Here is a 26,887-nt window from a genome sequence, read left to right as displayed (position 1 = left end):
GTAAATATTCCCAATAGTCTCTTACTAGATGTTGAAAATACAAGTACAGTACATGTGAATAGTACCATGATGGCCCAGGTTCGTAATCTTTTAGCGCCACCTGGTGGTGCGTACGAGCTACCAACGTCAGATTCTTTTTTATTTTAAATAATCACATTTAAAGGCAGCTTATCACACCATAATTCATAAAATTAGATATTTAATAAGTAAAAAAGTACACAATTGGGCCTACATTCTTATGGTACCTTCAATAGCGGTTAAGAGAAATAGCTTAACAAAATGCACCGTTAGTATTGAAGCGCCAAATACAGACAGATATTTTTTTTTAATTTTATATAATTTTAAAATTCTTTTATCACTATATATATATATATACTTTTTTTTTGTAAATATAATTACGACTAAATCATTTCCAGCTGTGCGCGCCTGACGCCTCGAGAGGTCTAAGTAGCACCGCGCATGCGCACAGTGTCCTGATTTAGCATCTGTATTTCCTGCTTGGCGTTTCCACTCGAAGCGATGGCTGAGGGGAGAGCTTTGCTGTTTTGTGGAGGTACGTTCACTTTTTACACCACGTACAAAATGTACGTGGAGTTTACATTTTACCAAACGCCGAGTCAAAACGAACCTTAAAGGCTCGGTTTTCCGAGCAGGTAGCCGCCGGGTTAGCCGGGGACGCCAGCGTTTTAGCTGGTGATGCTTCGGTCATGAGGCTCCGGGCTTTGGGGGTGAGCCCCACAGGAGGCTCGCGCGCAGGGGGCTCGCGCTAACGTGGAGGTTAACACGCGCGTCTGCTTTGCTTTCATCCCGCAGCGGTAGCCGCCTTCCTGACCTCAGCGGTGCTGGCGGTGGTGGAGGACCTGGATGAGACGTGAGTGACGCGCCCCTCCTGCTTCCTGTGTGCACGCGGGGCCACTTCCTCCTCAGGAGGGCAGTTCAGAGTTTAACGCGCTGCTGGAGCTCCTGTTGCATTAAAAGCACGCAGGCTTTTCAGTTTGCACATTTTCCCCAAAATGTGTGGTTGTGAACCTGCAGGTTTGCAGGTACACAATTATTTTCCATGAAGAACCCACGACGTTCTAATTGGTTATTCTGTGGGGATGCTTGTCTCTTGTGTATCTATGAAACCCTCTAATGTCACGAGGAGGGGGGCAAGGGGGGCAAATTTTGCATTAAAACGCATTGAATGTCATCTTTGTTCCTTTAAGTACATAGCGCATGTTAAACATCTTATTCATTATTTCCTCTTTTCTTTTGACAGATTTAAAGAGACCAGAGTTAATGATATCTGGCTGGTTGATGTGAGTCTGACACACACACACACACACACACACACACACGGTCCATTCAGCTGTGCTTTACTTCATATCCAGCACACCACTGTCTGGATCAACCCTTATGTAGCAGGGGTCATTGTGGGATGCGGGAGGGTGGTTCAGTTTTTGATGAGTGAATGAGAAGTCATGCATGAGGGGCAAAGCCAGGGGGCTCTAAGGGGTTTATATCAGAGTTGGTGTCTGGGAAATTAAGCCCAAGTACCCAAAGTTCGAGGGAAGTTTCCATGCTCGGTTTCAAACTCTTCACAAACTAGAAAATGGAGCAGAATGAGCCAGATCTAATAAAAAAAATAATCTTTTCAACCATCCATATTTATCATCTCTGGTTCCAGTTAAATAGAACACAAACATAATCAAACTTGTATGTTTACCCCTGTTTGTTTGTATGTCAGCAGAGTTACTAAAAGTCATAAATGGGTTTTTATTTAAATGTTGTGTGAGGGTTGTTTTCAGACAGAAGGGCTGATAAATTTGTTTGGTGGGTCCAGATAGTGGGATTGATTCTGTTTTTCCCAGTGCTCTAGTCTGACACCTAGTGGCAGGAAATGTCAAGATTTAAAAAGGACTGAAGCATTGGATCTGATGATGCAGAATGTTTTTATTGATGAAAACCCTGCACCTTGAAGAAAATCATCAGCTCATGGAGAAATATATTTTTATTGAATTTCACTTGAATAAAGAACCTTCATGATGCTTTCAGGTGCATTTATCTAACATCTGAGCTGCTTTTTGTAAAAATGCTTTCTGAATTTTTTTTTTCTTAAACCAAATTATGAGTTGATTTTAGTATAATTGTATTTTTTTTTTACAATTTAGTTGTCCATGAGAATGCTGTGTAGCAGGTTAAAAAAAAAAACTGATTTTCCACATTTTTTTGATTTTCTCAAGACCAATTACTGTAATTTTCTTAAACCATTTTGTGAAAGTGGCCAATTTTCCTTTTTCCAGTCTTTATAATAATCCACTCTGTGGTTTTATTTCCTAAGTAGATATTCAGACCATGTTGCCTGTTGAGCCTGTTTCTCATTAAATTCACAAATTACCTCTTGTAGTAATGTTTGCGGCACATCTCTGTAAACAATGTTGGGTTCTGTTGCCACTTGAATAGATAAAAAACTTAAATTTTGTCATTTAAATTCTTTCCGGACTTATTTCTCACGTCTACAACCTCTGCTTTTCCTGGAAAAAAATTAGTAATTTAAGTTTTCTGATTGTTCGTCGGTCTTTTTAAAGCCCAATAAATGCTACAGCGCAGCTCAGACGGGAGCTTTACGAGGTCTTTCCTGGTTTTTTTCCAGTTTTACGCGCCCTGGTGCGGCTACTGTAGGAAGCTGGAGCCCGTGTGGATGGAGGTGGGAGCCGAGCTGAAGAGCTCCGGCTCGCCGGTCCGCGTGGGGAAGATGGACGTCACCGCTTACTCTGGTGAGTCGACGACGAAGCTCTTCAGCGACTCTCCTCGGGATCGAATGTATGTTGACGTTAGACTCTTTTATCTGTTTCTTACAGGAATGTCATCGGAGTTTGGTGTCCGAGGATACCCCACGATAAAACTGTAAGCGACACCCTCAAACGACCGTAACGTTTTTAACCACACAGCTCTGAATAAGCCCAAAGAAAACACGTGTCCCCCACCCCCACCGCTCCCTGCACCTCCTCTGCCCCAGGTGTATTAGTATGGCTTTTGTATTGTGTTATTATAGACAGCGTTCTCCCCCTGGAGGTCTGCCTTGTCGCCCATGGGCGTGTCGCTCAGGAGGGCGTGAGGTGTTGTTGCTGCTGAAGGGCGTGACTAGGTGACAAACTCTTCACACCTGTAGAGCTCAAATTTTATTACCACCGGCACCGGAGACGCTCCCGCGTGATTCCGTTGGAAGTCCTAACGACCGTAATGATTCCGTTCCAGCGTGCCGGTCGGTAAACAGGGATGGATTACCAGCGCTCTGTGTAAACACTTTTAAAAATATTCTGCAGACGCCGGGGGCATTCGTCCCCCGAGCGTTAGATCGCTGGTGCTGAGTGTAGATCATTGGCTAACCCCTGATCGGTGTGTGTTATCATTCGGTTGATCCAACATCACCTTTTTTTTGGGGACATTTGCATGATGTTATCTTTCTTTAAATGATCATTCCCATTCATCTCCTTACATATTTTTCCTTGAAGTGCTCCTTTTTTTTCTTTCCTTTTTCCAATATGAAATTAATGAATTTAGGTAGATGCCAGCTGCGCCCTAGTTGACTTGAGAGAGAAATGATCAGACTTTGCTCCGCATGTTTGAAATGGAATCAGTCATCTGCGAGCTGCTGTAATGAGCGCCCACCCCCCTCCCCTCCCTCTGCCGCCCTCCCAGTTCCATCAAGCTCATTTGGGAAAGTGCCACAGCATCACGGTAGGGTTCATAACATTAAACCCAGAAAGTGATGAAACATCTGTTGAAAAAAAAAGCAAGACGCTTCCCATCGGAGACGGAGGGAGCCTTGATTTACCCCCCCCCCCCCCCCCCCCGAGTTCATTACTCTCTGTGGGCTGATGCAATCTTCCGAATCCTGAATGCATTCTGCGTGTCGTGGGAGTTTAACACTGGCGGTACCCTTGGCTGGAACTCTGTTGGTTTTCTTTATTTTCATTTTTTATTGGAGGTGTGATAATTTTGTTGACATTTGAGGCGTAGAGGAGTTTCCTGTTAGATCCCACGTATTGAGATGTTACTGAGATCCCGTGGCCCTTGCTGGCACGTGTTTATTTGGGCCGGGTCATCTGGAAGAATCACCATGACGGCACCGGCGCCGCCAGCCGCGTGTCTTCCATTCGCTGACGGCCTAATATCTAAAGTTCAAAGTAATTCAGTGTGTTTTTATTTCTCCCTCCTCCTCAGGTTGAAAGGGGACCTCGCCTATAATTATAAAGGACCAAGGACAAAAGATGACATCGTGGAGTTCGCCAACAGGGTGGCGGGGTGAGTCCTGAACCTCCAGGCACTCGATAGAGAAATAACAAGGAGCTGATAAGCAAACAGAGCCTCCTTGTATTTCAAAGGGATTGCGTGCTGTTTTAATAAGAGCCATCCGAGCAGACGCATCAAGGTCGGCCATATTTGTTTCATCGCTCGGTGGATTCCTGCAGTTTGAGCCGCTGCATGAACTCGGCCTGACAGACTTGTCCTCCTCGAGGGGAATCTAACTCGATCTGTGTCAGAGGGTTTTGATCAAAAAGCGTCGGCTCTGCCTTGAAACCTCTGCTGAAGGTCGTTGGCTCTCCACCAGATGGCGCCACCGTCACAGAAATCTCCCCCCCCCCACATCAGTTATTGCATTACAGTTCCATTTGTGTGCCGAATCGGATTCCACTTACTCTAATGAAGTTACGTCTGTGTTTCATTCCTCTCCAGACCGGCTGTCCGACCGCTTCCCAGCAAGCAGATATTCGAGCACATTATGATGCGACACGACGTGCTGTTCGTGTACGTCGGAGGCGAGTCTCCACTCAAAGTAAGACCCAGTCTTTTCTCCCTGACGGGAATCGAGATGTTTCATTCCCAGCTGCTTCAGAACATCACATAGCTTCAGCAAACACCTGTGTCTGACCTAACCGTTTACAAATGTACCTCCTCTTCTCGCCGTCGCAGGAGAAGTACAACGACGTCGCCACTGAACTCATCGTGTACACTTATTTCTTCTCGGCCTCAGAAGAAGTCTTTCCAGAGGTAACCCCTTGAAAACTGACCTTCTGAATGTCCTGACAAAGCTGAAATAACCAGCTTTTTAAATCATTATATAACTCTTGGAGTATTACTCAACCAGTTGCGTCCATCCTTGCTTGTTTCCTACATTCAAAGGAAGTAAATGGCGTTATTTTAGTATAATCCTCTGATAGCTGTGCACACGGATAACACGCCGCCTTATGCAAAGAAGCAGACTTCTGCAGCAAAGCCCTGCTGCCAGCAGCCTTGTCCTATATTTTGCAGGTGCGCTAGTATTCATAGAATAAAAATGATTTCAGGATTTGGGTTTTAACTGAAGCATCCTTTTGTGTTGTTGACAGACTGTAATTTTGCCAGAGCTTCCTGCCGTTGTGGTCTTTAAAGATGGAGGCTACCTTACCTACGACGGTGAGTGTTTTGCCTTCCTTCCACTTTTGTTTCGCGGCTGTTATGTCCATAAAATCTGGAAAATAAATCGAAAGGCCAGCAGGATCCCATTTGTGTACAGGTCTTTTCCCTTCCTCGTACTTGTTTTCTCTCGCTGCGCTCCTCTGGTTTTGCAATCCCCGCTGCTAGCCTTTCATCTTCCTCACCACACGGAGTTATGGCGGTGCTTCACCCTTCATAAAGCAGCGTGGGCCCGACCCTGCTATTGTGTGCGCGGTCAGGCCAGCGATGTCATCGTGGTTTTTGTTTTTGGGTGGACATGCATAGCTGGCCAGGGTGGGTGCGTGTGAGGAGACCACAGTCGATGCTAAAAGACAGCCAGCTTCTGGAGCGGCTAGCGTAAAACCAACAATCACTGCAAGAATCACATCTGACGGGAGAGGTTTGGAGGAACGCTTCTTTATTTTGCTGCACAATTTGAAGTTTCTCACCGCAGCAACGTGAGGCCACCGCATTCCAGCATGAGGTCCTGAATGGTGCTGCTGCTGAGGGCCTCAGCCGGGAGGTGGAATCTGAACTGAAGGGCGTCGAGGCACAGTCCCAACACGAACGGAGCCCAGTAGTGTCTGTTGGGTAAGTTCGGCGCGCGATGCAGCGCCCGAAGAACAAAATCCATCTCCGCCGCCGCCTGCAAGATCACATCCGTCTGCTCCACCTGACTGTTGTGAAAGGGGGGCTTCCTGCGCCAAAACTGCAGCAGGAGGGGATCGTCACAGCAGACGTTGATGACAAAAACGCCACACTCCACCGAGTCCTCCAGGACCTTGATGCGGAGGACGTGTTGCACGTCGAGCATGGCCACTGCCATGGCGATGGCGCTTTAAGCTCCTCGAGGACTTGGGAGCCGAGCAGCATGTCAAAACAGCAGGGATGCGTCCATCCTCACGCGGGGAGGATTCCACGTTTGCCTGTAGAGAAAAAGATTCCCATCAAGGTTTTTCGAAGAGATTGAAACGCACCCAGAACGGCTCATTAGGCACTCACCTACTCCGACAGGAAAAACAAAGCCTCCGCTCCTGCCCGGTATCTTTTTTAAACACTTATGGTTGTCGAGCATCTGGTCGGCCTCCAGCTGAGCGTCGCTCCAACAGCACTGCTGGAAAAATCCAGACTGGCTGATGGGTCGGTGAAGGTAACAAAATAAGCAGGCTGTCGCTCCAAATAAGGGTTTCTATGGCTTCAGATTTGCATGACATCCTGTTGGAAACCTTTCATATCAAGGTCTACATCTCTAATCTTTGCATACATACATTTACATAAACTCCAGGCGGAGCCGTATCAGAGCCAACCGGGGCATTCATTCCATTGTGTGGATGTCTAATGCAGTTGTTCAATATTTTATTAGCTCTATTGTTTTTTTTGTTGACCTGTCGCGGAGGCCAGCGGCTCCTGGAGTTGACAAGAAACCTGCCTGCAGTCTATTAGCATTTTTTTGTGTGCTTCTTGTTTCAGATGCAGATAAACCAAGCGCATATGCTTACCGAGATCATCCCGTGTTTGCGTGCCGTCAAGCCGAACCGGTTTCTGCTTTCCCAGCGCCGTCAGCCGAGCCGCCGCCGCCACCGTCAGGTTTCGATCGCTTTTGTGTTTTACCGCAATAGGCGCCGTTTAAAATGCAGTCGGATGCGGAGGCTCCTACAACTTTGAGTCCAATCCTCCGTTTCTGTGATTTCTAGAGCTAAACGGTGTTTCGGATCCTTCATCGGCAGTGAAACTCACCAGGATGTGTGTGTTACTGCTGGAGGAACCAGACTGATTCATTAAGAACACGCCCTTCGCAGGTGCTTTGTGTTTTTTGAGCTTTAAAACAAATAGCACTCTGGCGGTGGCTGGGTTTATTGTTTGCCCTCCGTAGAGAGGTTCGGCAGTCGGCCAGCGTTGAGGCAAGGCTGCTGCTGGGAGAGTTTGAACGACGGGCTGATTAACAGTCCATGAATGTGATGACAGGATGAGAACACGCTTAAGAAAGGTGTTAACACGCTGATGAGATTTCGCGATGGCGCTTCCTTCACAGGTTATTGGAATCTGCAAAGACAATGAGGTCGATGTGCGTGACACGCCGTTTAATATTCATGGCGTGTCATCAGTTTGGTTGTTGACGCATGGGCGACGTCCATGTGAGTGATCAATTAGCAGCGAGCCAAGAGAAGAATCTGACAATCACAACTATCCCTGTGGCATTAAAAAAACCAAAACCTCCCAGCGGCTGAAACATTTTCATCCTTAGTCTAATATTTTCTTAAGAACATCTCATTCTCCATCCGTCTCTCCTCCCTTCACCACCTCCTGTCTTTTTTGATGATGTCACTTCCCTCCTGACCTTGTCATGTCTCCACCTCTGCTTTTTCTTTTTTTTTTTGCTCTCCATTTGCATTTCCTCGGAGGTCTTCTGTACCATTAACCTTCATCCTTCTGACGCGTCAGAGCGGGATCATCCTCCATCCACTGTTTCCATTCCTCTTTATGCCCCCCCCCCCACACACACACACCTCTGATTCCAGCTGTGTCAACTCGGAGCAGACAGGCTCCTGTAGGGATGTATGGAGATGGCAAAGTCGATGCCCAGGTAGAGAGCAGCTCTAATTTGTTTCAAGGTGAAGCGGTTCAGTCGGCCTGATAGTTCATCAGGATGCTTCATCCCAGCAGGGGGTGGGGGGTGGGTGGGGGGGTTCATCTCTCTGGTTTCTGTGAGGAGCGCTAGCCGACTTCCTATAAAAGCAAATGTCTGGATTGACTCGGCTGCTGCAGCTCCGACAGCGGCGTCGCTGAGATCAAGGTCATCTTTTTAAATTCAGATTCTTGTATGAGACACGAACTTGGGGTCTTAAATCTGTCCCTGGATTCTAGGCTGTCATGTCCCGTCGCCGTCTCCTGGCTCCTGTGGGGGCCCCGCAGCTTAAGAACCATGTAAAAGTCATCAGCGCTGTAATAATTGCAGTGGAAAGCAAAAAGGTCATGATAACTTATTAACATGTCATAATGAGGTCCCGCTCACATTTGACAGAGGCATCTCGTCGCCTCTGTCAGCCTGAGTAAATGTGTGTTTAAGCAGCCTCGTGTCGCCCCGCTCAGACCTCCTCGGGGCAGATTCCCTGTTCCGTTTGCATGTTGCCTCCAGATGTTAGCATAGCACCGACATGTGGCTCACAGTTGGCGAGCAATCCTTTATTTTACTTATTTTCTCCTTACATGCTCCCATTTTTTTTTCTTTTTGCTCTATGCAGCTGTTGAATTATGCACACGCTCTGAATACGCAGACAGAAATGTGCCTAAAAAATGTGTTTGAGTGGCAAATCATTGACTATCGAAACACAGGGAAGTTTAATCATAATGAAAAGGACGTCAGGAGGAGCAGCATCCCCCCCCAAAAACATCTGTTTTGAATAAAAGTTTCAGCTCCTCCGTCTACTTGCTAAATCTTCCAAAACATGCTTATTATGGGTTAACATGATGCATTTGATTCAGGGCCGCATGGTTTGATGTCCGATACACGCACAATGACATTCTGGTGATGCAGGTGATTGACAGGCGAGCATCCCGAACCCAAAAACAGACTTCTTCTCAGCATCCGAACGCGATGTAAAGTCTGCGACTCTGCAGCCGGCCCGCGGTTGAACATACGTCTTGTCCCTGGAGTCGGCGTCAGGAGGAGGAATAATCCGGTGGATGTGTGCACTATCCAGTCGGGGGGGGATACCGGTGTGTCTCAAAGGCGCCTTGTCGGAACCGGCGGTAAAACCTGGAGATTTTTTTAACGGCTGTCGTTCTCCTGCTGTGCTCGGATCGGTGCGGGATAATTAAAGTTCTGTCGCAATAGCTTTTAATTTCAGGTGATATAAAGTCGCTCAAAATTTTTAATGAATGCTGCTTCATGTAGAATGAGAGGAAACAATCTAATCCCTTCAGTTTTAATTTGCTTCATTTTTGTCACTTTTATGATTTTTTTTTTTTAAATTAGAGATTTAAATTTTTTTGTGCTTTTATCACTGATTTTCATTTAGTCATGGAAGATTCCAAAACTCTTCCACACGTTAACTTAAATATATTTTTGAGACTCTGAGCTGAGACTCTGAGCTGTCGGTCACGTTGCATGTTTGTGTGTCACTTGCAGGGCGCCGTGTTGTCAGGAGATGTTAGGCGACACATGCAGGAGGCGGTACATGATGGAAGGACGCTGCTGTTATATATAATTCAGCTAGAATTCTTCTATGGGAGCGTCTGGGATCAGCGGATTCTGCTCTTCTGCTTTAAATCAGCAGCAGCTGTTTATTACACCCATTAGAAACTGTATGGAGTCCTGAGCTGTTTGTTTGTGCACTTCTGTTAATTTCATCGCTGCTTGGTCTTTGTTTTATCGTTTCGTGTGGCGTTGTAATTCTTTTTTTTTTTTTTAAATTGTCAGATGCGACTACTGCCAACCTGTTCCAAATCAGTTCTTGAATGATGAAGTATTTTCTTTCCCCTATATGCAACTCTTCCTCTGATTTATCTTTGGGTCAATTCCCAGTTTCGTCTCAGAGTCACAGTTGGTATCGTTGTTTCCGGCCCCTGATTTGGGATGCGGCGTTCTGTCAAGAACGGTTTCCGATCATTGTGTAACTGAGCTGTGTCCTTGAAGACTCGGTCCGTGTCCTCATCCTGTGTAGGTGGTAAAAAAAAAAAAAAGAAAAAGCTGTGATCTTCTTAGAGTGCACGCTTCAATACGTTGCTCTGCTTTGCTTTTAATGCAGACGGGTTGTGTGCTGAATGTCAATGGGCCTTTTTGTTCTGAAGGATTCTGTCTTCTCTTGTGTTGCAGAGTACGAAGACGTCAGCTTGTCTTCATGGGTGAATAAGGAGCGCTTCCAAGGGTACCTCCAGATTGATGGCTTTACGCTGTATGAGCTCGGAGAAACAGGTGAAAAGATATCACATTTTTATAACAAGTCCACGGTCAGATGTTCTCTCGGGTCCACGGTAACATATTTTATCCACCCGGCGTTCAAAAACCAGACGAAGAAATGTAGAAGCTGAGACTGAAGTTTAGTCTTACAAATGAACTCCAGCCGTTATGAGAATAAGTGACAGACGAGTCGCTTTCTCTCCTGTTTTACCAGCTTTCGTTAATTACGAGCTCACGCCGTCGCTGTTCGCCATATGGTTTCACTGCATGTTTTCCTTTTTACTCTTAATGATTATGGAGCCGGGCTAGTTTGTTAAATTACAGGATGAGTATCAGCGTGTAATTTCAAATGCACACAGCTCCACTCGGCATGTTTATTTCACTCTAAAATCCCTAATGTGGGTCTTAAAATATCCGATCTGCCATGTGACGGCGTTTTTACCCCTCTGTGCACTTCGATCTTGATTTGTTCTCTCAGATCACTGGTCTCCAACGGTCGGATGCTGCTTCCAGTCGTTGTCGGCATTTAGCGCCACATTTGCTGTTCGGTGTTGGTAACTCTGAATACAAAGGATTCTCTATAACATATTGATTGTGTCTGTGGTTTCAGTCTGTTACCGTTATTTATTAGAGTTCAGATCGAAGTGAATTTGTGCAAACGACGTTGACTGCTTCGCCTCTAAAGGCTTTTCAATCAAGCGTCAGGTTTTGTGCTTTCAGGCTCATTGGTGGCTTTTTCAAAATGGAATTTAGAAGGTGTACACAGTCCAAAAAAAAAATCGTTTTAACCAATTTACAGTGCAGCTGTTGAGTTTTTTTTTGTGCAGAAAAAGGATTCTCTTCAGTGGATGAGTGGAAGGTGTGATTGATGGCTTTAAAAGAGACTGAACTGAATGCTTCTAACAGCATAAACCAGAGTATCGATGCAAATGAAAGTTACATGAGAGAAAATGACACCAAAAACAAATTAAAAGTTAAATGGGTCATTTCAAAATGCCAGACTTGTCCTCTCTCGTCATCTAAAGCTGGCTGTTTTTGACCACCAGGGGGCAGGCTGGTACTCTCATCCAAGCACCGTGGTTTTTTTCTATTTTTTATCCTCAGACCATACAAACCTGAATAACAGACCTTCTAAGTTGTGTGGCAGATTTTTTTTTTAAATTTTTGAGTATTTGTCATGTTTGTGGTTTGAATGCCACCAAAATAGGTCCTCTGCCAGAAGGTGACCACCTGTTACCCGTTAAACAAAGCACAAAACCCAAGTTAGCTCAGTGCTTGAGTGATGAATGCATAAACCCCCCTTGTGCTTCTTTTCCCCTGCTGAGAGGTGATTTGTCTCCTCCACCGCCTCTGATTGTCTCATTCTTTTTTTCTTTTCTTATTTGTGCAATTGTGATTTCTAATCCCCCGTCTGCCACCTCCAGGCAAATTGGTGGCGATTGCAGTCGTCGATGAGAAGGACCCCACAGCAGAGAGTGGCAGGTACTAAAACTACTAGAATTAAAACTCCATATAAATTACCCCTTTGCTGACCACAGTTGTTGCGGTCCACAACTATTGTGACCACCGTGGGATTGCGCTGCTTTAAGACGCAGATAAAAACTCTGTTATTGTTGGATCTTCCCACAAAATTACAGGCTTGGACTAAAAAAAGGTTACACTCCGTCTAATGTGGTATTTCGCTCTCTTCTCATTTGCCCTCAGATTAAAGACTCTGATTGAGGGAGTCGCGAAGGAATACAGAGAACATTTTAGCAGGTAAGGCACAGGTACACGATGAGGTGAATGAAGAACAACCAATTTATACATTTATTCCGGGACGGTGCGCTCACTGGGGAACGCCGCCTGCCTTATTCACAGGCGAGTTTATGCCTTTGTCGGGGCACGTCTGTTTTCGTTGAGCTTCTGTCGAAAGGTAATTATGCAAAATGTCAGCTTCCAAATATAGGTGTTCTTTCCAGCTGTCAGTCAAACTCGACTCTGTTTGTATTAACGCATAAAGTTCCGTTTCCTCCGGCTCCAATTGTACAATAACAACTGGAAATGAGGATGTTTGCGTTTGGCGCCGGCTGGTTCGACCTGCTCTGTTACCTGAGACGATCCAATTAAGTCAAGGTACAAAAAAACCCCGCTAAAGCTGAATTTTTAAAATTTATTTATTTTTAAGCTGCAAACTGAAGGTAAAGGTTCATTTTTAGAAAAAGGAAAATGTTGAAAAATGCCTGAATGCACCTCCATGTGCAGCACGGTGATGCAGCGAGTACAGTAGGTAGGTCATGCTTCAGTTGGGGGGGGGGGGGGGTGCGGCTAAGGTAAGGCAAACATGTGCTTTGAGGAAGTGGCTCGATTTCAGTGTTGGTTGTTCTGCAGCCGATCCCGGATCTCTGGTTCCTCCAAACAGACGTGGGTCTAAAAGTGTGGGAACGTTTGATCCGTCGGTTTGAGGGCTCGTTGAAATTCCGCACCGTTATTATTGTGTGTGATTTATGAGCCAGCTGTGGCACCAAAGGTCGGAGTCACAGGAGGCGACATCACACAGAGGTCCTTCACAAACTTCACGTCTCGATTCACGATGCCTGTCCTCTAAAAGAACTTGAGACAAGAAATTTTACATCTCGGAGCGTCAGAGCTGCACTAAGAACTTGTTTACTGAAGATGTCAATACAGAGAAGATTAATTCTGACCTACTGGTGTCTTTCACCTTCTTGTTTTATTTTAAGTTTGCAATCAAGATTTTCCTTCAATCTGACTTTTATTAAAAAGCGTGAAAGCAAAACCTTACCGTCGTCTCAATAATTTTAAAGATGCTGAAATTGCACCAGATTTACAAATAGTTCCTTCAGGCACCAGGATTATTTCTTGCATGTTTTTTATTAAATGTGTGATTTAAATCTTGTCCAGTGAACACATGTGGGCTATTTTTCTCCCCCGACCTTATTACGCTGGAAAGAAATATCTTTTCTACTTGATTCATGGCACTTAAACACATATATTTCTCTCCATAAGGACACTTTATATTACTTATACCTTACATATGTTCATGTCTGAAGAGCTGAACGCCTGCCGCTGAAGTGGGTGACTCAATGGCGTCTAATATAAAACGCCTTTAATCAAACTTGTAGTTCTAATATTTACATATTTCTATATTCTCATAAATGTCATCCTTTTGGAGTTATAACTTCCAGCTTTTTTCCAGACTGGAGTTGCACGTTGGCTTTTGGATCAGCGTTTCTGACCCTCTATTGATGGCGACATTATGACGAACGCCGGCTGCTTTCTGTCACTTCCACTGAATTTATTATCAAGTTCATAATCATGTCATTGATGTAAGCGCTGGCGGTGTTGTGGAGCCCCCGGGGGACAAATGGAGCAGATGTAGCTATGATTCGGTATGAATATAATATATATTTTATATATATAAAGGCCTGTAAAATCAGTCATTCAACTGAAGCCACTGGTTTTCCTGGACCCCCCCCCCCAGTCTACCCAGAGTACACTCTGCTCGACAGCGTGCAGCACAATGAGATACAAATTGAATTCCTCCTCCTGCCTTATCCTTTAGATAAATCACCTGAGTTTTTTCTTCCATGATGGAGAAAGATGAGGAGGAAGACGAGACGGGGCTTTGAGGGGACTTTATTTTTCCGCAGTGGCAAAAAGCGGTGCCACTTTTCTATAGCGATGAACAATACGTTTTCATGTTTGTGCTGGAAAAGCTGGCATCCCAGTTTGTTGTGGTCCATCGAGACGAGAAGAGAGGATTCCTTTTAATCCATTGTGTGCTTTCTTTTTTTCCTGCTTTCTCAAGCCAATGATTTGTTTTGCGTCCTCAGAGACTTCCAGTTTGGACACATGGACGGGAACGACTACATTAACAACCTCATTATGGGGTGAGTATCTCGCATCCAGCTCACCTCTTCCCTCACATTACCTGCTGTCAGATACTTAACCAGGTTTGAACGGACTTGTAATGCCAGCCTCCGCCATTAAAGATGCTCTCTTGTGGAGCAGTCAATTACAGGGACGGACTGTCATCATTTCTTTTTTTATTTCTACCCCCAACCCCTCCCTTCCTCAACGTAGCACATAAAAAGCACACAAGCTCTTTCAAACGTTCCTTCACAAGGGCATAAAAGCGACGGGGGGGGGTGGGGGGTGTAGGAGGACTTCACGGAAAAGGTTACGTGTGACGTTTCACCTGTGGCGGTCGTGTGTTCGAACAGTGTGTCAAAGAGCGGCGCTAATGATGCAGGGAATCCTGCTGCAAATGAAAAGCTACCTGTATTTTAATTTGATGAACCCCCCCGCCCTCACCGATGCGACTGACCGGCGAGGCCGTGTCTGTTTTGTGTCTCCTAACCTACAGTATCTAATTATGCGCCTTTGTGTAATGTTGTTTGTGTTGAAACTGGGAGCATAATGGAGCGCTACAGGATGTTATTGTTTGCAGGAGGGAGATTACAGTTTAGTTCAGTTTAGTTTAAGAGCAGAACCAGCATCGAAAATACGACCGTGTTCAGCATGACTGGGATTATGCAGGCAGTGTTTATATCTAAGGATAAAAAGAGGGCGATTAGCCTTCCTAATTTTGTACGAGTGCACACAGTATGTATTTTGTGGGTTTTACGGGGCAGAATTTGGCCGACGGAGCGCCGGATTAATTGCCCTCCTTTGAGGAATGAAATCCTGGCCCGTCAATGTCCACTAATTCTCTCCCTTAGGAGAGCCACAGAGATAAATCTGATGGATTTTTATCCCTCTTTCTGTCATCACAGCGATTACTGTGTCCTGGCAGCGGCGTTTCTGGCGTGAGGCGGCCCCCGCTTTCACCCAGAGGCGTGTAGACACGCCCGGTGAACACGCGCACCCGCACGACACGGGCGCCGCTCTAATCCCGACGATTGTTCTGCTTCTGTTTAAACGCGGGATTATCTCGAACCCACTTACATGGAACGCATTGTGGGCTGTGAAGAACTTAAAAAGGGATGTGAGGTGACTTGAGAAGTCTGAATGAAGGGAGGATGAAAGAGGTGAACGGCGGAGCGCCGTTTGATTTGTCGGCTAAATGTCACTTTTGCTGGAGGTCTGATAAATGAACTCGGCGAGAACGGTTTCTGCAGCCGCCAGCCGAAGATCACAACTCCATGTCTTTTTTTATTGGTCTAAGCATACAGATTTTTTTTCTTTTTGCAGCCAAACATGTTTTTTCACTTTTTAATTAAGGCCTTCTACAATATTTAAAGCTCAGAAATGACCTCCGGTAGCAGAAGTTGAACAGAAAACTTGGGGCGAGGGAAATTACTAATGATCTGCTGATGGTAAAGATCCTATGTGGAGGATTTAGGGTCGCAAATGAAAAATAATGTTGGCATAAGCAGTACATGCTACACTTTATGTGCATGCTAAATTCAATTGGCAGCGTTCTGGTTTAGCTTCATACCTAAAAAGCTGAGCGACGAGAGTGGTGTCAAATTTACCTTGGAACCATGAAAATGTCAAACTCCTTGGCCTTTTATAAAAAAAATAAAAAAAAAACCTTGGATAAAATACATTTTTTTAAATTTGTAACTAAAAGGCAGAAACTATTAGTGTCTAAAGAAATGGAGGAGGAGAAGCTGTGCTATTCAAAGCTTTAATTCTTGGGAGTGCAGCATGTGACCCGTCAAACACCCGGTAGTCCCCACTTGCAGGGGTGAATAGGCTAATCCATATTTATTTTAAATGGCTGCCATCTGTTGGAGTAGGATGGATGTCAGATGGAACAGGCACTCTGTGCGTGTGTGTGTGTGTGTGTGTGTGTACACACACACACACACAGAAGTGACGGCAAATCTCAGCTGGTCGGTAGCGCGGCGTTGATGACTTACTGCACAGCCGTGTGTTTGCACTCCCAATCTCAGCTGGGTGGCGGGCGGGGACAGTGATGGATATATGTGTGTGTGTGTGTGTGTGTGTGGGTGTGAATGTTTGTTGCCAGGTTGAGAAACACCGCAGGGATGCGAGGCGGCGGCGTGGTGATGGACTGTTAGCGCACCTGTGCATCTAAGAGCCGGGCTGCCTTATCTAAGCTGGGGTTTAGTGTTGTGCAAGACGTGTCAAAGAGGGATTACATGTTGGTATGACCTTGATTGCTATCTCACCAGGTTTCCGCACTCCCTCTCCTGATTTGTCAAATAAGTTCAGAGCGCTAATGTCTTTGACGTGGGGGGGGGGGGGGGGGGGTTCATGTTTCCTCTGGACTCTCCGCAATTCACGAGTCGAGTCTGATTTGTAAAGGTCTCCTTAACTGTGACTGACGCGGACCCACGAAGACCCGAGTCAGATGCTGTTTGCATAAAAAATAGGAGACGCAACTGAGGGAAAAAAGATGTGGCCTATTTGAGATGAAAAATCCTCCGTTTGAAAGAATACTCATGGGAAAAGTTATGTTGCTCTGAGTACAAAGGCTTTTTGTTTGTCTCACTCCGTTACAATTTGTTCTTCACGAAACCATAATTTGTTCCCACCTAATGACGAACTTTGATAATGGCAGTCCGAGGCGCCGGGGTTAAGATGATTAAAAGCTGTGCTTCTTGTTTTTCTTTCGCTAGCGAGGTGAAGGTGCCCTCCGTCATCATCCTCAACACATCCAACGAGCAGTACTTCCTTCCCAGCGAGCCCATCGAGTCCAAGGAGCAGCTGGTGGAATTCATCAACGGCGTTCTGAACGGTTCCGTACAGGTCCGGTGGTTCTTCTCCTGTTTATGCATTCATCCGGGTGTGGCGCCCTCCCTTCTTTCCCTGTGCGATGCACCATTGTAATCGCACCAGTGGTCTTCATTAATCAAGCATGTTGCTCCGTGTGCCGAGTCCTCCCTGGATAATGTTTTCTCCAGATGAGGTATTTTGGCAATCTCCCTTGCATGTTTAGATTTCATTTCGGTCTTCTTACTGAATAGATTATCTGCTATAATTCCGTCTCCCAAGTCAAACCCCGAAATTACTACACGACTCTGTATTGTAGCGTGTACACTAATCTGGGAAAGAACTGCCGTTCTCCCTGTGCTAGGCTGAAGTCACCAGATGTAAAGGAGCCATAACCCAAACAGCCAAAGGTCCTTTCCATTTTTCCAAGAAAGGTCTGGGCTTGGCAAAGCAAACCAACCTCTCACCAAATAAACAGCTCAAAGAAACCTCTGTTCGTTGTCGTCCAGAGCCTCCCAGAACCTGGACAGCTTCAGCCCATTCATGCCACACTGGCAGCGACGGCCCTGAAGTGTCCCAAGGTTGGTTGGTAGAGGTACACAGAATAATGGCTGTTTTTAAAGGCATTAAATTAGATTTAAAGCAAATCATAGTCAGCTTTTTCGCATTTTGAATCAACGCAAAGACCATTTGAATCAAAATTACGACCGTCAAGGTACACGGATGAAGTTAATCCTCGCGTGAACTGGTGCAAGGAAGCGAGTCCAGCTCCGAGACTTTCCTTTTTTTCAACTTTTTATGAAAGCATCTCTAACTTCTCTTGCCGTCCTCACGCGGCATATCGGCCTGCAAAAATCTCATTCCCGCATTCTGCTCATTCACAGAAGTCCTGTTTAGTCATAGCTCACTAATTGGCCATCTTGTTAAATCAGCATAGCGGTGCTGGCTGCCCATGTGCTGCCTGCCGGTAATTGAGCTCGGGCAGAACGCAATTGCTGCTCGGCAAACGCGAGTCTGACACGTCGGATAATGTTGCGCGGAGAGGATTGTAAATGTGGAGGGTGGACCGATCATGTGACAAACCTTGAGCGCATTATTCTTGACATCCGGATAATTGTTTCATCATTTAGGGATCGTCGGCCGATAATTGCAGGGGCCAAACTAGAATGGATGATACCCTGTGTGTGAATCCTTAGCGTGTCATATCCCCCGTCTCCCCTGCAGGCGCACGGAGGTGACGGCATCGTTCAGAGGATCCAGAGGGTGTTCTTTGAAGCCAGATCCACCATCGTGGTAAGGACTCATGACGCAGAAGCACAGCGGCGTCAAAGTTAACACTTAATATGCTGAATTCATCGATATAAATCGACAAGCCACTGGATTTCTTTTGCCTTCCCTCCCCTTGAATATCTTTTGACCACTAGGGGGCAGCACAAAAAGCTACTAATGTAGCTGACTGCCTGCGTGATAATTATGTTTTATTTCTTTAGATTTAGAAGCGACCCGTGGCCCCAGCTGATGGCACCTTGTCCTTCTTTCCCTTTCGGTTAAGCCGTTATTACGCTCCTCGTGAACACGGCGGCGCTTGTTAGCACGATTCACACATTGCCTGCTTTTGCCAATTAGCAAAGTGATATTCTTATGCAACCGGTGCCAAGTGAAGTAACGCTGAAAAACAAATGCCTTTCTCAGGGAGGAAAACAACACGGAGAAAACAACCCTGGGAGCGAGGGAATATTCTCCATAGGCTGTAAACACGGCGCTGGCGAAGACAAACAGGTTTACGGAGTAGGAGGTGGTGAAGTAATTAGGGAGGTCAGGAAGCCGAACCTGCTTCTCCCTTTTTTTTTATTACTGTAAGTTGCTGGTACTTTTCGGAAGAAGTGGTGTTTATTTTACAAAGGGTGTTATAGCTGTGCTATGGCGTTCGGTCGGAACGGCTATACTTTAAGCTCAACGCCAACCTTAATGTCCTTTAAAGGGATGTATGTAATCAGTAATTTTCATAAAGGAACATTCTGTTCAAAAAAATGTTAAACACATACGACATGGTGACCTCTGGAACTTTCAGAATGGCATTTTAAAAAAATGTTTTTTAAAGTTGTCAGTCTGAGTTTCACAGTTTGAGCAAAACCTCCTTAGAAAAGGTAAAGCTTCCAACACAAACAGAATATCACATTTCACGGCTGCTTTAAAAGCAAAGGTTTTAATGAGTCACTCATTAGCGAGCAGTTAGCTGACATCCCCAAGTGAGTTCCTGCGAGAAGGGCCCGGCCTCCCCGTGGGATAAAAAGTAGTGTTTTGCTACGATTAGTAATCCGTCAGCTTCCCCGACACGTGACGCGACGCGATGCGAAGCAGATAAGCGCCAGCCGTCACTTTTGCCCCCAGAGTGCCTATCTAAAAAAAAAAAAATTAAAAAAAACCTGTTTGACGGAAAGCAGTCACGTTAGGCTCAATGGCGCCAAGCCCAGCTGTGTTAGCGTAGGATAGCCCATCTCTGACTCATCGCGCAACACGCGGCAGTGGCAATTACCATCCGTCTCGTGGTTGGCGGCGACTGGGAAGGGAATGTGAATATTCCTCGTTTTTCTGAGCGCGGCGGCTGACAGGAGCTGTGAGCGAGCGTTCCCTTCTAGGGACATTGTCTCTGATATTTAGGCCAAATGACTCATTTGTCACCAAGATCATTTAAGAAAAGCTTGTCCTTCAGTGACTCTGGTGTCGTTATGCCCGCCGGAGACGAGACGGGGGGGGTGAGGAGGGTTTGTGTTCGTACATGTTTAATTTTATATGAATGCGAATGAGATGTTCCTTAGTGGGGGAGTACATCAGCTCCCTAACAAACTGTTGGCTCGGTGCAGCCGCCGTTCCCGTCTCAGCGACGGCTCTCGGGAAGGTCTCCAAGGGTCTTTTAAAAGTTTGTGTTTACGGTCACTGGATCGTAAGTAAGTGTGCGTTCTGCAGAAACCGTCTCCAGACAGGTAGCTGCATGAAGACCAGTTTTTCCTCGTGTTTTTGTTGTTAGATTTATTTCAGTTCAAAGTATGTGTCAGTTAAAAGTACAAGAGACCCGGAGGAGGAGAGATAAAAGACGACAAGTCTCCAATCTGGTCAGGAGTAAACAACAAAACAACAAACCAGACAGAACAAGATGGAATACAAACAGTACGACACAAGCATCCTAAAATTACATGACAGAAATTAATTAATACTAAAATATTAAAGCCTGCCTGAGTTTCTGCAGATGATTTGTGACCGACCTCTAAACAACAGTCGCCATGCAAATGAGCGAATAAATGAATAATAATAATAAACGAGAGGGTAAAATCGATGCTAAAAACATAAAAGCCTTGCTGCAATCTTTTTTTCTCCTTCCCTCACAAACATATAACCAGTGGCATTAAAGTGAGTTAGATAACTTCTTTACTTCTCCATGCTCGATCGGGAGCTTTATTGAATTCAGATTTTTTCCCTCATTATGATCTTAGTGTATTCCCTTGCACAAGGTGTAGCTGCAGTTTTAAACATTTTGACAGCATCTCGCTGAGCTCAACTGTCAAATCTGCGTCGTCTTGTCATTCAGATGAGCACAAACTTAACGTCTTCCCTCCATCTCTCCCCACCCCCCCACCTCCCTGCTCCAGTCGGTGTTCCGCAGCTCTCCCATCCTGGGCTGCTTCCTGTTCGGCCTACCGCTAGGCGTGATTAGCCTGATGTGCTACGGCATCTTCGCGGGCTCAGGGGACGATTCGGAAGAAATCGATCCGCTCAGGAGCGGACTGACTGATGAAGAAGAGGAGGAAGAGGAGGAGGAGGAAGAGGGGGAGGAAGAAGAAGGGGACAGGAGGAATCGCACCCCAAGGAAGAATCCCAAGCAGAAGAAGACGGATTAACGGTGGGGCTCCCTTCAGATAGAGTATGATAGGCCTAGTCGTATTTAGTGACATGAAACTCAGAGACATCAATCTATTACCACTCTGCATCTCCTCCATAGCTCTCCTCCTCCTCCTCAAAGCCCTTCAGCACAAACTGTTGTCCATAGTCGAGTTCTTGTCGGTCTGTCAGGTCATCTGCTCCGAAGCCAACGAATCTGTTCGAAGCTAACAGCCTTTAATGATGACGAGAAGATGGGATGACTGCGAACCCAGCAAGCCGCTTATTTATTAGGATTCAGCCGACCAGAGGTTTATTCCATGTGATGTGTGACCATATCAATTTTTTTTTCTCGTAATTGTTCAATGCCCTTATTACATCTCTTTTTGCAAGCTCACAATCTCTCCTTTTAAAATTGTAATTATTATTGTATGTCACTGCCTGAATGCACATTTTCTAGGGAGACAAAGTGCCGGCAATTATGACTAACTTCTCGTGTGAGCTGCCTGTTAGCGTGGACAGCTGGAATAATCGGTATCAGTCAGTCTGACGCTGGAAAATGGGCTAATGCATATATTTTTAAACTCATTTCTGGCCAACCATCCAGAAACGTCAAGTATAGATGCTCATACCTCCTTGGCAGACACCCATAACATGCATCAGTAGCTCCTGAGGCTTTTTAACAACTCTTATTCCTCAGATAGACCGGCTGTGTCTGTTTCCATATTTCATCCTGTCCTCCATCGCTGGTTGCTGTATTGAATTCAGCAGACAGGTTCAAGTTTACATCCTCGTGCACCGACTAGTACACAGAGGGTACAAAACGTTAGGGCTGGCTCTCTGCTGCTGCTGTGCTTGGTTTAAACCCCTCATACTTTTAATTTTTGTCACATAGAAATAATTACAACCATATTTTCATACCCTTGTGATAAACGTGTACATAGTGGCTGAAATCAGAGGTGTTACGTCTTCCGTTGAGTCGGGTGTTTCCCTCTGCTGCTTCCGTTCATGTTAGAAATGCCAGTTTGGGCTTTTGGGTCTAACTTTGCACGAAATTCTAAGCTGACTCATTTTGAAGAGGAGCATCAGATTATTTGCTCTGCGTTCGTCTTACATCATCCATCTGCAACGGTCGCGCGTTCTGTTTATCCCGCAGAGCTACGAAGTAATTACAAGTTTGAAATGAGCAATGAGAGCTTCTCTAACGAGCTTCCTCTTAAGGGGACTCGAAGGAGAGCGCCGTTCCTCCTCGACCTTGGGAACTGTGGTATGATGAAGTTAGCTAAACTCTCAGTCCATATCTTAAACACCAGAGCTTCAGGCAGTTTCCATTCAAGATGCAACTGAAGTTTTGTGCATTTAACAGCAGATACGGGAGGGGAATATTCATCCGCTCTGATGTGTCATATTTGTGTAATGACTTTTTGTTACTGATACTGAAGAGTGAACCTTCATGTTACACCATCTTGGGTGAGTACAGGCTGAGGCAAGGTGCATTGAGTTGGTTGCAGTGTGCATCGTAACCACTAGATGGTGCTAAATCCTGTCACACTGGCCTTTTAAGATGTTTTGATCGGTTAATTTTCTTGCTGTGTACAAGTAACCCCCACTTTGTCCCCCTCCCTCTAGCCCTTTTTAGATTGTTTGCTGATTAAAGTTTTTTAAAATTTTCGCTCATCTCCTTTGGCTTTATTTGTACGTCTTACAACTTCATGGACATGAGCACATGTGTTTTTATTGTACAGTTTATCTGTATAATTACTGTGAAACGGCACTAAGGCGGATCATGCCCTTGCCTCACCTTCCGGTCTTTGTAGTCACCCGCCATTCTCCGCTGAGCTTTCTTTCATAGATTTGAATTGAAATTGTCACACTTTATTACAAGTCTGAAAGATTGAAATAAAGATTGTCCTCTTTTTTTTCATTTCTCGTCAGCCTTTCTCTTCACAAGTACAGCTTTCTCTCCTTTTTAAAACTATCTGACTTCCATTTAGTCGTGTAGTTTTCTGTCTCCAATTATCACTCATAAATGTGGGGTTTTTTTTGTCTCCCCTCTCAATATAATCCTGGGAAGAGGTCTAGCCAATTATAGAAGATATAATCATATTTTGTGAGATCTTGCTTTTCACTGTTGCTGATTGCATTAGTTGATGAGAAACTTTCACTTCTGGGAACGCAGAGGCTCACAAGTCCAACTTGAGACGTGACTATGTCATGAAATGATGCTGCAGACCTTCTGAATCCTGACCTGAGGAAACATTTTGCTTTTGCAAGTTTATTTTTTTTCCAGGTATGATGATGGGGTGCAGTCCTCCTCAGATGGGATCAATTTCTGAAGGGGAGGGAAACGATGTAGCTACATCAGAATCGTCGTCACTTAGTGGTGCTGATACAGAAGTAATTCATCGCTCAATTACCGCACTATAAATGAGGATGAATCCCACTGTGTGGTAAATGAAGGAGGGCCGCTGTCTTTCGCAATACCGATTTAACGAACTAGACAAGGGCGATTACACTGTGACACCCCGATGGCCATCTTCATGTCGAAATGGCAAATTAAGGCGAGGCGGCAATCATGTCATTTCTGATTCATTTGGGAGATTTTTAAGGGGTCGAGGTAAAGCGATAGATGGTTAACGAGTGTATTAGCTTTGCTCGCCATGGAAACCAAATTTAGTCTGCAGCCCTGATTGGAAATGCAGTATTTTTTCTTTTTTTGTGGCTGATGGATGGCTGGAGCTGCAGAAGTCCATCTGTTTGCTGCCATTTTTACAAATTTCTCAATGCCTAATTACACAAACAGCACAGGCACATTTGTCCTTTTGAGATACAACCTTTCCCTAAATAAACACCTCTTGAATGCATTTTATTCTTGCTGCTCATCATTAGCATTAGTCCTTTCCAAATGTTTACTTCACGCCAGCAGTTCAACCGGGTTTAATAGCTGCTTGTCAGCTGATGGATGGCACGTGCTGCTCTCGCTTTCCTGTGAACATCCCGATGGTTTTTGAAAGCTTTGTTTCGAGTCTGTGTGAAAAATGGCTACTGCTCACCCAAGGTGTTACGACTGCAGCGTCAAAAAACAAAACATGCAAAAAAATATCTGCCAGTTGAAATAAAGAGTCAAGGTTGAGTCAAAAGTGCGCCATTTCTCTACGACGACCACTGAAACCAAACTGAATTCTAATATTGAATTTTGGCTATAATTTTTATTTTTTTTTACAGTGGTGAAAGGGCCGTTAATTACCAGGCTGTAATTTAAACTGTCATCTGCAGATTTCATCTTTTGCCAGCTAGCTATTTATACTCATTCTAATCCAGTTGAGTTGCCTTGCAACATCCTGTCTGAATTTTCAATGTTTCACGCTGACATTTTTAATGCGCCACATTAGTATTTTGTGTAATAATTATATTAAAGAATTAGACTTTAATATTTCTAACAACGTTGGTTCACATGCGGACCGAGATTTTCAAATGTGTTAAACTTTTAATGGGAAAAAAAGGCCTTTTATCCCATCATGAAACTTGACAGGCAAGTGGATGTAGTTATGTTTTCAAGTCAATTCATGTCAAAACAGCATTTACTTTTATGCACATCTTTTCATTTAGGCATAAAATGCATCGTGGCTTTGGAAGTAGTGTTATTTTAGGTTACTAGTTAGCCAGGCATGCTAATTTTTGCAGCCCACACAGCAGAACAGTGAGATTTTTCAGTCAAATCCTTGTAGTTTTTCTCTCGTCTTTATATTTGAATGTAGTCATTGGTCTTTATGGTCGTGGCGTGACTTCCTGTCGGATTTGACCTCACTTTTATGGTATAGCTTGCCACAGAGTTACGGTCCCTCAGCTAAACTTGAACAGCGGCTGTTCGGAGGAGGATGTTCGATTTGTGGTGAATTAGAGGTCCTAAAACGAGGATTGCAGCTTAGCACCTGATCCAGGCTCTGTATCTTGGCTAGTGACAAATCTTTATTTATAGCTGAAGCGTACAAATGATGTGCAGCTCTGCTGAAGGTGCACGGCCCATATTATCCCCGTCACCTCTAAGTGTGCTGTAAGCATTTCCCAGCTGGGTTTTCCTGCTTATCACTCCGCCAAGGACCTGCTCCCACATAGCAATTGCCTAATGATGTTGCCAGGTCATGATCATTTACTGAAGGGAACCTGTCCCCTCAGGGGGGTTTGGGTGACTAACAGTACCACAAACGTAACGGTTTCCAGGGGAGGTGACATGTCCCTGCATGTCCCTGCATGCAGCTGCTGATGCAGTCACTCCCACCGTTGCCGTGGGCAACCCGATTATCCACAGCTTAGAAATATGCTTTTACAGTCATCATGTTCATCAGCACATGGATGAGTGTGTTGCCATATGTTTATGTACATGACAACGCGTGAATTTAATCTGATTCTTAGCTCCTTCACGCAGATGTTCTGGAACATTACATGGCCGACATGCTGGGACAGAGCTCGCTTCCTTGCCCCATTAGCAACCGCTGTCAGCTGGGTTTTTAATGAAGGCACTGTCACAACCCTTATATACAGTCATACACACTTACAACGGCACTGATACAGTCGCACGCTGTTTATGTGAGCACATTTTTGCAGCTATGGCCCCAACGGCTAAGCTCGTAACAATCAATGAATCCTGTTAAAAATGGTATATCTCTGGGAATCCTATTGAGGCAGCAGAAGATGAGATCCTTAATCTGTGAGGAAATTGTCATTTATTTAAGTTAGGAGATTATGCACAGCGGCATGAGAGAAGATTTAATATTTCTAGGGCATGTCTAAAACACTCTGACTGCAGCACAGACTCAGTGGAGACAGTCAATAGCTTTATATATGTGATGTGTGTGTGTGTATCAGTATATACACTATATATACTCAGTAAACAGAATGCAATTACATCAAATCAATATATTTCCCTTTGGTAAAGTTAAAATATTAATGAAGATGTCTAATTAATATACCTATGGCCAAAAGCGTATATGTGAGTCATGTTTCGTTTAATGAGTCTTCGCTTCCCTACTGGTGGTGCATTAAAATATTTATTGCTTATTTGATGTCTGATTATCAGCATCCATCTTTTGTATCAACAGCGACTGAGATACTTTTCAGCGTCAGGTTTCTTATCTTGTTAGTGTGTGATTTGATTTGCTAAACATAGACATACACTATTACAACAACAAAACAAAGTCAATCCATCGTAAGACACGAACATACTTCAGATCATACTATGTAATACCTTTTTAATGCTGTGTACACAAAGCAGCCAAACAAAAGAGAAGGACGTTTCAGACAATAGTTTCACACCAATCTGTAAAATGCAAATGAGTATTTGTTTTTCTTGCAAACTGTAAGATGTGAAGCTCAGTCACTCGATGCTAAAAATAAAACTACAGACAGTTGTCTGAGCTGATCAGTGAGGCTATGGGTGGGAAGAGGGAGTCGGATTCCGACCTTGATGGGTTTAAAGGTGCTTTTTGTGGCTACTTCTGAACCGGGGAAGTAACCTGCTGTGACATCACAGCGTACCTGACACCAATGTTTCAGTCGGGGGCCAAGCCGCCAGTATGTGTGTGAAAAACACATGTATTTCTGATTTCTCTTTTATTCCGCTCTCGACAAAGATATTTAATAATTTCTGAGGTCATCATATTATAAAGTCTATGCATCCTTTTGGAAATTAAGTTGGGTTCATCAACAGAAACAGGTATTTTGAATTGCTATGACATTGTGTCTTAATGAGTCTGAATGACACTGATGGTGGTGGTGGCGGCTGATGAGTCCACAGAGACTAAGGGTTATTGAAGGGAAACGCCCTCCTGATTTAACCTTTGCTAGAGCTTGTTTTATGTGGCAGCATCTCCCCTCCAGTCATGCATGTTAACATATCGAACAATCCCTGTTCCCCCCTGTCCAAAGAGCAAATACATCGACTTTACTCGAGGCAGTCGTCGCTAA

The 26,887-nt window shown here is 44.8% G+C and overlaps 1 protein-coding gene and 1 long non-coding RNA gene across 3 annotated transcripts; one reads left to right on the top strand and one right to left on the bottom strand.

Annotated features, from left to right (window-relative positions):
• The first annotated feature begins 461 nt into the window (after positions 1-461).
• LOC137614074 (protein disulfide-isomerase TMX3-like) lies at positions 462-22,595 on the top strand. The gene is made up of 16 exons (XM_068343580.1): positions 462-553; positions 814-871; positions 1,262-1,301; positions 2,636-2,759; positions 2,844-2,889; positions 4,210-4,290; positions 4,723-4,822; positions 4,960-5,037; positions 5,376-5,442; positions 10,280-10,378; positions 11,788-11,845; positions 12,068-12,121; positions 14,197-14,253; positions 16,954-17,083; positions 18,272-18,340; positions 20,695-22,595. The coding sequence occupies exons 1-16, from the start codon at positions 520-522 to the stop codon at positions 20,941-20,943; spliced, it is 1,344 nt and encodes a 447-aa protein (XP_068199681.1). The 5' UTR covers positions 462-519; the 3' UTR covers positions 20,944-22,595.
• LOC137614076 (uncharacterized) lies at positions 5,874-7,218 on the bottom strand. Of its 2 annotated transcripts, none has more exons than XR_011039030.1 (3): positions 6,963-7,218; positions 6,466-6,678; positions 5,874-6,389 (listed from the first exon to the last, which is right to left on the bottom strand). It is a non-coding gene; the product is annotated as an uncharacterized lncRNA (long non-coding RNA). The 2 variants fall into 2 exon arrangements; XR_011039029.1 differs by having other exon boundaries at positions 6,466-6,596.
• Positions 22,596-26,887: the final 4,292 nt, after the last annotated feature.

This window comes from Antennarius striatus, chromosome 20 (assembly GCF_040054535.1).
Source record: "Antennarius striatus isolate MH-2024 chromosome 20, ASM4005453v1, whole genome shotgun sequence".
NCBI classification, from domain to species: Eukaryota; Metazoa; Chordata; class Actinopteri; order Lophiiformes; family Antennariidae; genus Antennarius; species Antennarius striatus.
The sequence above is the reverse complement of the archived record's forward strand: the minus strand, read 5'-3'. Positions and strand labels throughout refer to the sequence as shown.